Below are 14,888 nucleotides of genomic sequence, written 5' to 3' on the forward strand. Positions count from 1 at the left end.
TGAGGCCCTGTTTTCACTTCTTTCGGGTATACACTTGGGAGTGAATTGCTGGGTTGTATGGTAATTCTGTGTTTAAGCTTTTTGAAGTTTTTTATAGCAACTGTACCATTTGACATTCCTACCAGCACTGTTCCTATTTCTCCACACCCTTGGCAACACTTACTTTCCATTTTAAGAAAAATTTTGTAAAGATGTTATTTGTTTAGAGAGGGGAAGGAAGGAGAAAGAGTGGGAGAGAAACATCAATGTGTGGTTGCCTCTTACATGCTGCCAACTGAGGGGACCTGGCCCGCAACCCAGGCATGTTCCTTGACTGCGAATTGAACCTGCAGCCCTTTGGTTCTCAATCCGGTGCTCAATCCACCGAGTCACACCAGCCAGGGCCCATCAGAAATTATTATTTAAGAAATTATTATAGCCGTCCTAGCAGGTATCTCACTGTGGTTTTGATTTGCATTTTGTTAATGACTAATGATGTTGATACACTTATTGGCCATTTGTACATATTCTCTGGAGAGATGTCTATTCAAATCCTTCGTGCAGTTTTGAATTGCATGGTTCGTTTGCTATTGTCTTCTGAACAGAACCAAAAGAACACTGAACTTGGAGGAATAAATACTCTAAGGCTGCAAAAAAAAGAGGGAAGTCAGAATCAGATGGCACTGCTCTCTCCAAGTGGCTAAGAAACAACAGTTGCAAATGCTTGATCAACGTGACTTCAGCCACTTACGTGCCCACGTTCCACGCATGTGGCCCGACCTGCTGTGCACATGCCAAAACCAGAGCGAGCGCTCCAGATCCCGCTAGTAGCGCGCTGGGTCCTTCTGCGGCTCAGGCGAGAAGCCCTGAGGGGAGTTGGGCTCAGGTCCAGGTGCCTGGTCAGCACGGGTTCAGTCCCCACCAGCCTCCTCGCACCCGGGGGACAGAAGTCTTTAAAGGCCACAGCAGACCCTTAGTGTCTACTTGGCTTTCTTTCCTCCAGCCACAGTTTCACTAGAAAAGAATCTGCTTTCTCAGAGATACAATTGAATTAAGTGAAAATCGATCCCTTTTTTAAAAATCAAATTAAGCCCAATTTCTTCAAAGAAAATGGAAGATACTATTGGTTCAATTTACCTATTTCAAAGGCCACAGCGTAGGGATTTTATGTTTTATTTTGAAATAAATTTAAAGTTACAGAAAAGTTTGCGGAAATAAGAGAGTTCCCACATACCCAGCTTTCTCTAATGCCGTGAAGCCAGCTGACCCGGGGAGGCCCTGTTGCTGCGCGGCACACCTGTCCGTGGAGGCCCCGCCCCGGTGCGCTGGCTCCCTCCCGGCCGGCAGGACCCGCAGCCCGCGTGGGAGGAGGCAGACCCAGCACTCCAGGCTCTTGGGCTCTGCTGGGACGGCATTTTAGAGCGCGTGTCTGGATTGAAAGCTTGGTGGATGGTCTTTCCGAGATGGTTCGGACGCCAGGTGCAGACCTGGATGTGACCAAGCGTCCAGGCTGACGAGCCGCGGCTGCGTTGCCCGGCGCGTTTGGACTTAAATTCAGTGCTCGGTGCCCTGGCCAGCGTGGCTCAGCTGGCCGGGGCGTTGTCCTGTGTTCGACATCCAGTCAGCGCACCTGCCTGGGTTGCGGGTTCGGTCCCCACTTGGGACACGTGTGAGAGGCAGCCAACCCAGGTTTCTGTCCCTCGCTGCCCCTCTCCCGGAAGTCAGTAAACAAGCCCCCTCCTCAGGGGAGGATAAACGTGTGAACTCGGTGCTTGGGAAAGATCGCAGAGCACCGAGAGACCCCTGTGATCGGTGCAGACCCTCCGTCTTCCCCCCTCTCGCTGACCCTGCTCTGGGGCCCTGCGGGGTCCTGTCCGCCGCAAACACACATCAGCTGTCAGGCGCGTGCCCGAAGTCCTCCTCGAGTTCTCGGCGAGCAGGGAAAAAAGTCCCTTCGTGAGTATCAGCCGGGCCTTGCTTTAGTTTGGAGAATGTGCCGCGGACTCACGGGAGTTCAGTGTCCGCGCAGTGTGTCCCTTCGAAGGGGAAGGAAGCAACATGTGGTTTTTGTCCCCCCTGTTCGGCCGGATGCAGGATGCTGTCCATTGAGCCCTCACAGACGGACGGCTGGTGGTGGGTACCGCTGCTTTCAGCGGGGAGAGGGCAGTAGAGAGGAAGCCGCTGAGCTCTGTGGACGCCGCCTGTGGGAAGAGCCGCGGGCTCGCCGTGCGTGGACTCGTGGTGGCAGGCGTGCTGTGGTCCTCGCGCCCGCAGGGGGGCGGCCGGCAGCAGGCAGAGCGGATGCGGGCCTGCGGGCCCTCCGCCGCCTTCCACTCCTCACGTGGGCCCCGGCAGCCGGTTTTAAAGGCCGTGGGTTCTGAGAATGGTGCTGTTTCGCGCCTGTTGTGGTCCAGAGGCTTACGCCGAAGTCACAGTCGAGTTCAGGCCGCTCGTCCAGTGTCCGCGAGAGCATCGCACGAAGAAAACGAGCGTGGTGCCGCGTGTCACGACGGAAGCCGGAGCGGGCGTTGACACGGCGCCGCTGACCAGCCTGCAGGCCGCGGTCAGGCCGTGGTCGCTTCCCCGCTGTGTCCTTTTCCGGCCCAGGACTTCACGCCGTGTTCCGCCCCCCGGGTCGCCCCCGGAGTCCGGACACCGCCTCGGTTCCTCCGTCTCCCCGAGCCCCGCGCCGCCGCAGAGCCCCACAGCCGTTTGTGGAGGGTCCCTCCGTTCGGGCTTGTCTCGTCTCTGCCCGTGATTACGTGGAGGCTGTGTGTCCTGGGCCACAGAAGTGACCCCGCGGCCTCCTCAGCACCTGGTGTCGGGAGGTCGTGTCCTGTTACTGGGGGCTCAGCTCGGACCGCCCGGCCAAGCTGTCTCTGTTCCCAATGTGATTAAACACGTCGAGACTCTGAGTATGCTGTTTCTTGTCACGCTTGAGCCCGCCAATTTTAGAACCCGTCAGTGGTTCTTGCCTGCGACCATTGTCGCTGTGCCGTGTGCCCCATGGGGCTTATATCTCCATCGTTTCTAATGTGTCTGTTAATAAAAAGGAATCACAGTTCTGTAAGGAAGAATGATCTCTTGTCACCCATTTATTCTTATTGTGGACTTAGGGAAACTTTATTCCTCACATCATTCTAGATTTGGCCTCCGGGGCCCCTGTGCATCGGCTCCTGCGCACTCGTGACCACGCACCCCGCCCTCGCTCTTTGTTTCCGGTCTCCACAGGGTGCCCTTGCGTGGTGCCCTTGCGTGGTGCGAGAGTCATTGATTGCGAGTGAGAGCTCTGGCTGTGGCTGGGAGAGTGGGAAATAGATACAGCTTTACACGAGATCGGCGGCAAGGAGCCAGTGTGGAGGGGCCTCGAGGAGCCCGCTGTCTTCTGGGAAGGCATCTGCTGGCCATTGTCGGGCCGAGAGGTTGGGGCGGGAGATGTCTGTGCTCACAGGCCCCGCCCGTGGGGAGGACCCCGCCCTCGGGGACATGTGTTGACTGGCTACCTTTTTCCCAACAGGCGTGGTGTCTGTCTGCTTCGAGGGGGACAGTGACGGCTACATCAATTTGGTGGCCTACCCCTACGTGGAGAGTGAGACGGTGGAGCCGGACGATACGCCGGAGCGGGAGCAGCCTCGGCGCAAACACTCCCGCCGGAGCCTGCATCGGTCGGGCAGTGGCAGTGACCGTGACCACAAGGAGGAGAAGGCCGGCCTGTCCCTGGAGGCCTCTGAGAGGTAAGGGCGTGCCCGCCAGGCCTCAGGCACGGGCCGGGTCCTGGCGGCTCACGGCCGTGTCGGGGTCCCGACACAGTGCCCAAGCAGCAGGGCCCACGGTGGGGGCAGGTGGCCAGGGCTGGCAGGCCACCCACCTAGGTACAGCCCGTGCCCCGTGTGTCACGTAACCCAGTGACAACTTCCGAGTGCGGCTGTAGCTGTTTGAGGGAGAAGGAGGCTCTGGCAGCCCCTGGGAAGGAAGGACGCCCCTCACCCTGTGCCCCCCAGCTCTGTCGTCTCTCTTGCCCCCGAGGTGGGAGGTCAGAGTGCAACGGTCCGCAGTGAGGCTGCGGCCCCTGTCTGCCCTGGGGGTGTCGGAGCCCCCGGGCGGTGAGAGGCAGTGTCCTTAGGGCTCCGGGCGGCGGAGCTCTCTGCGACCCTGACTCAGCTGTCGGCCCTTCCCCTGCACCTGAACTGTGGGTCATTGCATTGGGACTTGATTCTTCTTTGAGGTTAGGGAAACAGTCTGCAGAGAATTGTCTCTTGCTGTTTCCCGCAAAAAACGTGAACTCCCACTAGGGCGGCAGTGACCAGGAGGACAGACAGTGAGGACGCAGAGCAGTTGGGGGCTCCCTGCGTCGTCGGTGGGAGTGTAGCACGGTGCAGCCGCCCGGCGGACAGCTCTTCAGAGAGCTGCCCGCCAGTTCCGCCCCCAGGCGCACACGCAGGGGAACTGAGCAAGCACGACACACACAGAGCTCGGTCACGGGTGTTCACAGCAGCGTCATTTCTAAAGTCAGAAAGTGCAAACAGCTCCGGCGTCCGCTCACTGACGGGCGGGCCAATGAAACGGGGCGCGTGTGCACAGCAGGGTGTCACTCGGCGGTGAAAAGGAGGGGGTAACGCACCTGCCACGACACGGATGAACCTGGAAAACACTGTTCTCAGTGGAAGAGGCGAGGCACCAAAAAGCCACGTGTTTTATGGTTCCGTTTACATAAAACGTCCAGAACAGGCACATTCATGGAGGCACAGAGAGCGTGTTGGTGGGGGCCGGGAGCTGGGGACCCGGGGAGGGGAGACGGGACGTGACAGCGGACGGCGACTGGGTTTGGCTTTGGAGCGATGAACGTGCCCTGGCAGTGGGAGAGAGGTGACGCTTCACAGCCTTACGAATATCCTAAAACGGCCACTGAACTGTAGGACAAAACAAAAAATAAACCAAAATAATAAAACTCATGTAAACTAAAAGTAACGTGAGCTTCCTGAAGCAAAGTGAAATCAGAATTGTGTGAGTAAATGACGTCGTGTTCTGTTTCACTCCGAGCCGAGTTTCGGGGGGCAGTGCGCCCCGTCTCCTGACTCGGTGGAGGTGGACTCAGACTCAGCGGCCCGGAGCGCATCCCCGCCGTCAGCTCCGCTCCGCAGCGCGTGCTGCACGCTGGCCCCCGACGCTCAGGGCCCCGGCCCCGGCGCGTCCCCGTCTCCTCACTCCCTGCGGGGCGGGGGGTGCACCCTCATCAGGGAGCCAGAACCCACGGGACTCCGGCCGGGTGCGTGACGTGTCACCTCCCGTGTGCTCGGTGGGGTCCTCCGCGGCCAGGGCTGCATCCCTGCTGCCAGGAGAGGGCTTCCTTCGCCTCTTGTGGGGAGCGGGGTCCCAGATGCGCAGGAGTCTTGGGGACACGCCCCGCGGAACCGCAGCTCCAGGGGCTTCCCTCTCATCCCCCAAGGGGCTTTCTCGTGACCGATGATCGTGGGACCTGAGCTCGGTCATTCAGGCGATGGGGACTGCCCCCCAGGTCCACAGCAGCTCTTGGGGGGGGCTTGCTTTTCACCTCCGCAGGTGCAGAAGCAGTGTCATGCGTCATCTGGCGAAAAGCCGGTGAGTGAACTTGGTCACACCCAGGCCCGCCCACGTCCAGGTTCAGGGCCCTGCCCTGAGGGTGACAGACAGCTGTGTCTGCAGTGACCGGACCTCTGTGTGCTTGCCAGCAGAGTCTAGGTCAGTCCTGGGAGTGGGGCCCGTTCCGTCCCCGGAGGTGAGGGCGTCTGTGACTGAGCTGGCGCCAGGCGCCGCGGGGGCCCCGTCCAGGCACAGAGCTGACTCCGGCATGCTCGGCGAACGAGGCCCCTCGCAGCGTCGTAGCGGGGACCACAGAAAGGCGCCCAGACTGGCCTCATGGTGCCCTCGCCAGAGGAAGACGGGTGGTTTGTCACACCGGGAGGCGCTGGTGGGCTCTGCAACTTCCGGTCAAGGGACACGGGATCTCCGCAGTGCCACCCTGCCGGGGAGCAGCCTGTCCTGGAGAGGACAGTGCCATTCCCGTCGCTGCAGCGGCCGCCCCTGCTCGGGCCTCAGCCTCGCGGCACCACTCTCAGGGCACAGGGCCCCGCCCGCGCTCCGCTGTGCTCAGCGGCGTGGCGAGCAGCCTTGCACGTGACTTCACGCAGAGACCTCGGTGTCGGGGGAAATGAGGTTCTGGTAAAGCTCTCACTTTGTTTGGAGAGAGAGAGAAACATGGATTTGTTGTTTTACTTATCTGTGCATTCATTGGTTGATTCTTACACGTGCCCTGACCAGGGCAGGATTGAACCTGCAACTTTGGTGCATTGGGACGACGCTCTTACCAACTGAGCTGCCTGGCCGGGGCACTTTTTTAAATAAAGAATTGATTTTGGGAGGGGGCGAGAGGCAGAGACCCCTGGTACGTCGATGCTCCACTTGTCTGTGCACTCGCTGGGTGTCTTGTGTGCGTGCCCGACGGGGATCGAACCTGCAGCCTCGGCCTCTCGAGACAACACTGAAGGCCCGAGATTTGGTGTTTCCAGCTGGAGTCGTCTTCTCACCAAAGTCACTTTGTGGTTTGACTTATTTTTTTTTGGTGTTTTAAGATAAATTCTACAGCATTTTTAAAGATTGTATGTATTTACCTTTAGAGAGAGGAGAAGGAGGGAGAAAGGGAGAGAAACACCCATTGGTTGCCCCGTGCTCGCCCCCACCTGGGGACCTGGCCAGGAGTCAAACCAGCAACCGTCAGTTCCTAGTCGGGCGCCCAGTCCACCGAGCGGCACCAGCCGGGGCAGGTTCGCCTTAGAAAGAGCATTGCCTCCCTTCAGTGGCTCCCTCCTTTCCACAGGCGCCGCCGCCTTGGCCTTGTCCGCTGAGAAACACGGGGTCCTCCGGGCCTGCTGGGCTCGTCTCTGGTTTCCTCTTCCTTCCCCGCCCGGTGCCAAGCACAGTGCTGGGCCTGTCCCCTGTCGGTGTCCTTAAAGAAAGAGTCCGTCTCGGGTGTCGAGGACTCGGCGCCCTTGGAAAGGCCGTTGCCCGTGCCCTTGACAGTGGTGTCCTGTGCATCGCTCTGTCGAGTGTGAAACCTTACGCGCGTTTTTGTATTTTTAAAAACTGGTAGAATACACGTAACAGAGTTTACTGTTTCCACCTTTTCCCGGGACACAGCTCGGTGGCACTAAGCACGTTCACGGCGGGGTGGGGCCCCCAGCCCTCCGTTCCCTGGCCTGCTGCGCCGCCCCCCAGAGCAGCCTGTGCACCTTAAACACCGGCCCGGCCCCTCCCGCCCAGCCCCCGGCAGCCCCCTTCCGGTCTCTGTCCCGTGAGCTTGAGTCGCTCGGATGAGCGGAGCCGCACAGTGTCTCCCCTCTCGCCTGTGGCTTATTGCACTCGGGGCGTGTCCAGAGCGCATTCAGGTGGTGGCATGCGCCACACCCTCAGTCCCTTCTGTGGCCCAGTGGTGCCCCACGGTGCAGGTGCAGATGCGGCGTGTGCCCGTCCGTCCGCCCGCCCACGGCCGGCCCCGGGGTGGTCTCCGGCCCTCATCCACCGCGAGCTGCTCTGCACACCCATCACCGTGCGTCGGAGTTTCTGCTCGCATGTTTTTCAGGGGGTGTCCCTCCCTAGGGGTGACCTTGTTGGCTCGTTGGAGAGTTCGTGTGGGAGCTTTCCGAGGAGCCGGGACACTTGTTCCCAGCGGCTGCGCCCTTCCCACGCCCTCCCGCAGTGTCCAGGGCTCCGGTTTCTCCCCCTCAGCAGCAGTCGCTCGGTTTCCCTTCATGACAGCCTTCCTAGAGGTGTGACGGGCAACCTCACCACGCAGCCTAAGGCAGAGGGTCAGTTTCCAGAGGCACAGGGAGACCACTGATAGCTGTGCGCTCACTCAGACGTGCTCGTGAGCATCTGGGCCCCGGGCTGCCGCCCCGTGCAGCGAGCCCTGGGCGACTCACGTGTGTCCTCTCTTCTCAGCGCCCAGGAGGCCAGGAGCCCGAAGGCGGAGCTGCACAGCCACTCGGACGTCCCCTTCCAGATGCTGGACAGCAACAGTGGCCTGAGCGCCGAGAAGATCAGCCACAACCCCTGGAGCCTGCGCTGCCACAAGCAGCAGCTGAGCCGCATGCGCTCCGAGTCCAAGGACCGCAAGCTCTACAGTATCCTTGTCTCGGCCCCGCGGGCCGTGTCTGCTACCCGCTGCCGGGGCGGCCCTGGTCGGGGTGCCCGCCCCTGGTCGGGGTGCCCGCTGGCTCCGGCCCGGGGACCCTCCCCGCCCGGGCCTCCTCCTTCGGTTCTCGTTCCCCTTCTCGCAGGCTCTTCTCTCTTCTTCCGGTCCTCATCCTGTTCATCCAGCGTTTTCTAGAGACGCCCCTTCGGGAACGTTAAATCCGATCTTTCCTTTCCACGGTGGTGCTCCGGAGACACCGTCCTGAGTTCTGAGGTGCTGCTGGAGTGGGCCTCGGTGCGAGGTTGTGTGGGAGGGAGCCTGCCAGAGACGCCTTTAGTTTGTTTGTTGTTGTTTTGCTTTTTGGTTCTTTTAAATCTGAATCTTTTTTTTAAAGGATTTTATTTATATTTAGAGAAAGGGGAAGGGAAGGAGAAAGAGAAATATCAGTGTGTGGTTGCCTCTCACACACCCCCCACTGGGGACCTGGCCTGCAACCCAGGCACGTGTCCTGGCTGGGAATCGAACCAGCGACCTTTGGTTCATAGGCCGGCGCTCAGTCCACTGAGCCACACCAGCCAGGGCTGAATCTGAATCTTAAACGTGGCAGTCTGGGGGCATGCTGCCCAGTAGAGCTGCCCGTGACCATGGAGGTGTCCTGCATCCGTGCTTTTTATTGGTGTGGTAGACATGGAGCACGCAACAGCGGGCTGCTGTGACTCGAGTTACCGAGTTTTAAAATGTCTTTTCATTCATTAAAGTGCGAGTCACCAAACGTGACCAGCGGCTGCCGTATCCATCAGTGCGTGTCTAGAGTCACACACAGAGAGACATGCACACCTGTATTTTCCTTCCCAAAAGGTAATGCTTAAACAGTAGTATGTTTGATTTTGGTGGGGTTTTTTGTTTATGCTTTATCTAAAGATAAACACGATGCTTTTTCAACGTAAAATGGCTTTGAGGTGCTAGGAGGTTCAAAAGGGTTACGGAGCGGGAATCCTCGTAAGCAGCCGCTCAGCGTCCTCCAGCAGCGGACAGCGAGGCCCGGACGCCCGCCGAGGCGCCCAGGGCGAGTGTGCTGAGCGCTTCACTCGGGGTTGCCGGCGTCCCTGAAAGCCCAGGGGAGGGGCTGCAGGGCTCCCGTCTCTGGGTGGGGGAGGCAGGCGCGGGGGCGGGTGCTGCTCCTGAGCCCTGCCGTGGGGTGCCCGTGCGGTGCCGTGTTCCTGCAGCGGTCATTAAAATGCTTGTCGCTTACTATAGGTCATGGCAGGTGATAGACGAATTAAAGGCCAAGTTTAATGGTCTTCTCTAAGTGATTCTCTGAAGAATTAGGAGATGCTAAAATGTTCATCAGCCTGACGCTGAGTGTCTGGTCCTGTGAGCCTCCGTGGTGGTGTCCTCGCCCCCGGACGCGGCATCGAGGTCCAGACCGAGCCCCCGCGACTCTGGGCAGACGCGGGGAGTGCCTGTGCCCGCGCCCGGGGCTGTGGCGGGCAGTGGCTGTAGCCGTCGGCGGGGGTGTAAGTGGCAGGAAGCCAGGGCCGTGGGGCCGTTTCCAGCAGAAGGTCCTGGAAGCACTAAGGGTAGGTTTTAAATGTGTGGTCCCCTGGTTTGAAGTTAAGCCAGAAAATGGCAAGGTAGAAATTTAGACCAGCTTTTTCTAAAGATTCCCGTTGGGGAATGTGGAGTCTGGTTTTCCTATTGGTAGCAGCGCGACAGAGACACCCGCCTTGTTTCCGAGGCGCCGGCCGGGGCGGGGCCCGTGCACTGTGGGGCGAGGCCGCGTGCGGGTCTGCCCGAGTCGTCCGTAGCTTGTTCACGCGGGAGAAACAGACTCAAGAGTGAAGGGAGGGCCACTCCAGCGGAGAGGAGACGGTGTGTGTACCCGCAGGGAGCCCTGCTCCCCCGTGGGAGGAAACGGGGCTTTGTCACACCACGGTGCGGAGGAGCCTTGGAACGTGGTGCCGGGTGAAGCATTCCGACACAGGAGGACGGCTGTCACCGGCCCCGCTTGCAGGGGGCCCCTGGAATGGGAGCGTCGAGAGGGGTGGGGCAGGAGGGCGGCTTGGGGTTCTGTCGGGGAACACACACGAAGTCCCGGAGGAGGGCGGGAGGCGGCTCCACGACGGTGTGAGTGTGCTTGAGGCCGCCGAGCCGCACACCTCAAAATATTTATGGCGGCCAGTTGTGTGTTTGTATTTTAACACAATAAAAACACTTGAAGGAAAAGGTAAGCCCGCGGGGTGAGACCCCGCACTTGAGGATGGGGAGGTGGGGAGGTGAGGACAGCCTGCGTTTGGTGAGACCCCCCCACCCCCACCCCCCGGGAGCGTGGTGCCGTTCTCCTTGACCGCAGCCCAGAGTTCCTGCTGCTCGAGAACGTGGTGCACCACTTCAAGTGCCCCTGCGTGCTGGACCTGAAGATGGGCACGCGGCAGCACGGCGACGACGCGTCCGCCGAGAAGGCGGCCCGGCAGATGAGGAAGTGCGAGCAGAGCACGTCCGCCACGCTGGGGGTCAGGGTCTGCGGCATGCAGGTGAGAGCCCCGCGCGCTCGGGCGCCCCGCGCCTGCCCACTGCCCGGGCCAGGTGCCCTCCCTGTCCGCGCCGGTTCCCAGATCGCCTCGGACAGGGTGCACCCCCGGGGCGCGGATGCGTCCCTGTGGGCGTGCCCCTTGAGCCCTCGTGTCCGTACCCGGCGCCTTTGATCTGGGCTCCAGGTACAGAGCTGCTGTGAGGGCCCGTCACCTTGACATTGGGGCAAGTGAGACTTTTCTCGCAGTAAGATGTTCCTAGTTTGAGTCCAACTGGGCCACAGGGAAGCTTAGAAAAGGACTTCAAAGGAGACAGCAGCCCTGGCGGTGTGGCTCCGTGGGCTGGGCGTCCTGCAAAGAGAAAGGTCACCGGTTCGATTCCCAGTCAGGGCACACGCTTGGGTTGTGGGTTTGGTCCCTGGAGGGGGCGTACGAGAGGCAGCCGATCGATGTTTGTCTCCCTCTCTTTCTCCCTCTCTCCCCCTCCTTCTAAAAGTAAAAAAATATTAAAACTCAAGGTGACGGCGGAGGCTTTACTGCAGGGAAACTTGGGGTCACCCCCGCCGCCCCCGCAGTGGCGCAGGGATGAGCGGAAAAGCTCAGGCTGGTCGGGGGCACTTCCCAGGCTCAGGGCCCTGCGAGGCCGTCAGATGGCCTGGGCTCACCCTTGTCTGTCTTCTGGGGTTTCAGGTGTACCAGCTGGACACGGGGCATTACCTCTGCAGGAACAAGTACTATGGCCGTGGCCTGTCCATCGAAGGCTTCCGTAACGCCCTCTACCAGTACCTGCACAACGGCTTGGACCTGCGGCGTGACCTTTTTGAGCCCATCCTGAGCAAACTGCAGGGCCTGAAGGCGGTGCTGGAGCGGCAGGCCTCCTACCGCTTCTACTCCAGCTCCCTGCTTATCATCTACGATGGCAAGGAGTGTCGGGCCGAGTCCTGCCTGGACCGCCGGTCCGAGATGCGCCTCAAGCACCTGGACATGGGGCTGCCTGAGGTGCCGTCACCCTGCGGCCCCAGCAGCGGCCCCAGCAGCGCCGGCCCCGAGGCGGGCCCCTCCTCTCCACCCAAGGTGGATGTCCGCATGATCGACTTTGCACACAGCACGTTCAAGGGCTTCCGGGATGACCCCACCGTGCACGACGGGCCCGACCGAGGCTACGTGTTCGGCCTGGAGAACCTCATCAGCATCATGGAGCAGATGCGGGACGAGAACCAGTAGGCCCGGCTCCGGGTCCCCAGAACCCCTTCCTCTCCACCCGCAGGCAGGGACCATTGATCTGAACTCGCTGCGAGGACACACAGACTTGCTTTTAAAGGGTTATATTTCTCTTGGGTGTAAACTAAAAGAATGTTTTTAGCTGTAGCCTGGAATCCGTATGTATAAAGAGGAGGAGAGCGGAACACGCATCCTCTTGGCCAGGCCCCCGAGCTCCACGGCTCTGACTGCGGTGTCCAGGCTGGCTTAGCAGAGGGGGCCCCTGGTGGGCTCGTCGGCAGGGACGGGGTGTCCTTGGCCATGGATTTTTCTTGCCTATGTTTCTGGGGTCTGTGGCCTCAGGGCCCTGCTGGTTGTGGGACAGAGCCCTGCGCTCACACAGGCCCCTCCATCCCGCACACCCCTTGTTCCTCAGAAGCGGAGGGATTGGGGGCCCATCTCCAGGGGGATGTGTTCTAGTGTCTCGGGGGTCAACCGCTCTTTGATGTCCCCAGGGCACTTCAAGGCCAGCTGCACACAGCTGGACCCACCCTTCTGGGTTCCGATCCTGGCCAGAGGCTAGATTCATGAGGCTGGGTGGTCAGCCTGCGCGGCAGAGGCCGGCCCTGGGGCTCCCCGGCACTTGCACCTGCTCCTCCTGCCTGCACACCCACCCCAGCCGTCCTTTCTCACCGAGACCTCTTGCCCCACTGAAGGGCCCCTGCTGTGTCTGCTGAGGAGAGGCAGTGTCCCAGCAGGCCTCGGGGCCCCTGGCGACTGACCGAAGCAGTGTTTGCAGTTCTCGTGCCGTGGGCAGGAGCCCGCTTCCTCTAGTTTGGGCAGCTGTGCTGCCTCTGGGTGGGCCGCTCCTGCCAGGGCTCGGGGGCTGTGGTCTGCTCAGGGTCTCCCCTTCTCCCAGGCCAAGCTCAAGGCGGCGGCCCCTTGTGAGAAGCTCCAGGCTTACCAGGGAGAACTTTAAAACTGTCTGCACGTGGGGGCATTTGTACTCTGGGTGCAGGTGCCCAGGTTCTGCTAATGAGAGTGTTGTCTTACCATTCTGGGGCTCCATCAGTCTGTCCATTTGTCCATCTGCCATCCCCTGCCTCTTGGGGTCCTCCCCCTGGGGTGCAGCCTTGTTCATTAGTAAATATTGATTTCCTTCATTCTTCCCTCAGCAAAATACTCTTTCCCATCTTTGAAGTGGGTGTTTGCCCCGGGCCCTTCTTCAGCAGGTGCGGCCTTTTCACGGAGAACTGGGAGCAGAACCACCTGCAGGAGGCGGCCCCTGCTGGCCCAGCACCCTCCCTGCAGCCTGGAGCACGGCCCCTCCACACTGACGGTGGTGCAGCGAGGGCTGGACAAGGGATCCCTTCCTTCCCGTGGTTTTAGTTTTTGCTGCCAGCCCTTAATGGCACAGAGACCTGCCACCTCTAACTCGTGCCCAGGAGGTGACACTGCAATCACCTAACCATTGCCAAGGTTAGTGCCCTCACCTCCAAGCCTAGGACCACTGTCGTCACTTTGGGCATGTCCCTGTTTGGGCATTAGAGGTTAAGCTTGCTAGCCTGTGCGTCTCTGCGAGGCCTTGGTGACCAATGGACTCATCTCCTGGTCCTTAGATGCAGCCTCACACATCTGAACAGGCTCCTGGGTGGATCATTTCTCAGCCCTCTGACCCTGGTGCCAGTGGTGGGCAGGTTCCTGTTCCTTGGGGCTGGGAGGGAGAGCTTGCCTGTTTCTGGTCGGTAATGACCTTCTGTCCTGCACCATTCTGTGGCTTCGGCTATAGGGACAGTGGCTCTTCTTTAGTGTAGTCGTTTCCTGGCAGGGCAGAGGTTGAGACACAGGGCCACTTGAGACCTTTGAACCTCTCCCCCCTAGAGGGGTGCTGTGCCTCTGAGTTCTGTACTTTGGGAGCAGAGGGCCTGGGATTTGCTGCTTCTCCCCACCCTGTGGGTCCCCTCTTTTCAGCACTTTTGACACTTGGAGACCCAGCCCTGTTACCTGGCGGGCGACGGGCACGTGTGCATGGGCACATGTGCTCCGCCACCTCCCTCTCACCACTCTGCCAGGCCCTGCCCCTGCCAGGCCCTGCCTTTTCAGCCCCTACTTGGGACCAAAGTGCAACGTGGGATCACGGCTGGGGCACTCAAGTGACCCCTCTATAGTGCTTCCTTGGGCCAAGTGACACCAGCCCCCTGAGGGGTGGGATCGGGTGGTGCTTCAAGAGGAAGGGGACCAGTATAGCAATTTGCCAGGGACCCCACCCCTCCCTTACACTGGGATCTGTGCAGTGAGCCTGGGGACCCCGCCGATGGGGCCCAAGGCCTAGGCTAGTTCAGTAGCTCCTGTTCACTTGCTCACACCTGGCCACGTGCACGCCCTTTATATGCAGATTGCTTTGAACTTGAAAGCTGTTGTGCTGAGTTACAAAAACGGTTTAATGAGGAGAAAAAGTTGGAGAACCCTGGGAGAATCCTTTTGCTTCTCCTGGAACTGTAAGGCTTCGTTCGCCTCTGGGAACCGCTTTCTTGCTCCACTTTCCTGTCCTCGCCACCGGAAGCCTGCTCCAGGTTTCGTCCCAGCGCAGTTGCGCGTTTTCCGGACGTTGCGTGCGGGGGAGGGCGCGCTGGGGCTTGGGCCAGCCGCCCCTCTCTGTACATCCAGCGCTGCCCGCCCCGCTTGTGTCTGAGGTCGTGTATGTCAAAATAAAGCCGCTAGAAACTTGGTCGTGTCCGTCTTTGTGAAGAGCCTGCGGCTTCCGGAAAACAGGCGGCCCCCGCCCTCGCTGGCTCCTCCTGGGACGGGCGGGAAGGGGGCCGTGGGCCGCGGCGGACTCGGCCGGCGCCGGCAGAGAAGGCAGCCTCGCCCTTGGCGCCAGTTCCGCCTTCGGAGCCACCAATGGCCAGCTGACCCGCGGGTCCCGGGCGCGGTCCCCATGGCAGCCGGGCGCGCTCCGGCTCTCATTGGTTACGCTTGCCGGAGCCGCGCCCCAGCGCTCCTCCGGCCGC

At 60.4% G+C, this 14,888-nt stretch overlaps 1 protein-coding gene across 2 annotated transcripts in view; it reads left to right on the forward strand.

Annotated features, from left to right (window-relative positions):
- IP6K1 (inositol hexakisphosphate kinase 1) overlaps positions 1-14,603 on the forward strand; it is a 39,755-nt gene extending 25,152 nt beyond the window's left edge. Inside the window, exons 2-5 of one of the 2 annotated variants that reach the window (XM_036030324.1) lie at positions 3,497-3,713; positions 7,954-8,135; positions 10,505-10,680; positions 11,368-14,603. In XM_036030324.1, coding sequence (XP_035886217.1) covers positions 8,015-8,135; positions 10,505-10,680; positions 11,368-11,901 — 831 coding nt within the window. In that variant the 5' untranslated portion in view covers positions 3,497-3,713; positions 7,954-8,014 and the 3' untranslated portion in view covers positions 11,902-14,603. The remainder of the gene's footprint in view (positions 1-3,496; positions 3,714-7,953; positions 8,136-10,504; positions 10,681-11,367) is intronic. The other variant, XM_028517916.2, reaches the window with a different exon arrangement.
- Positions 14,604-14,888: the final 285 nt, after the last annotated feature.

Source organism: Phyllostomus discolor, chromosome 7 (assembly GCF_004126475.2).
Source record: "Phyllostomus discolor isolate MPI-MPIP mPhyDis1 chromosome 7, mPhyDis1.pri.v3, whole genome shotgun sequence".
Taxonomy (NCBI): Eukaryota; Metazoa; Chordata; class Mammalia; order Chiroptera; family Phyllostomidae; genus Phyllostomus; species Phyllostomus discolor.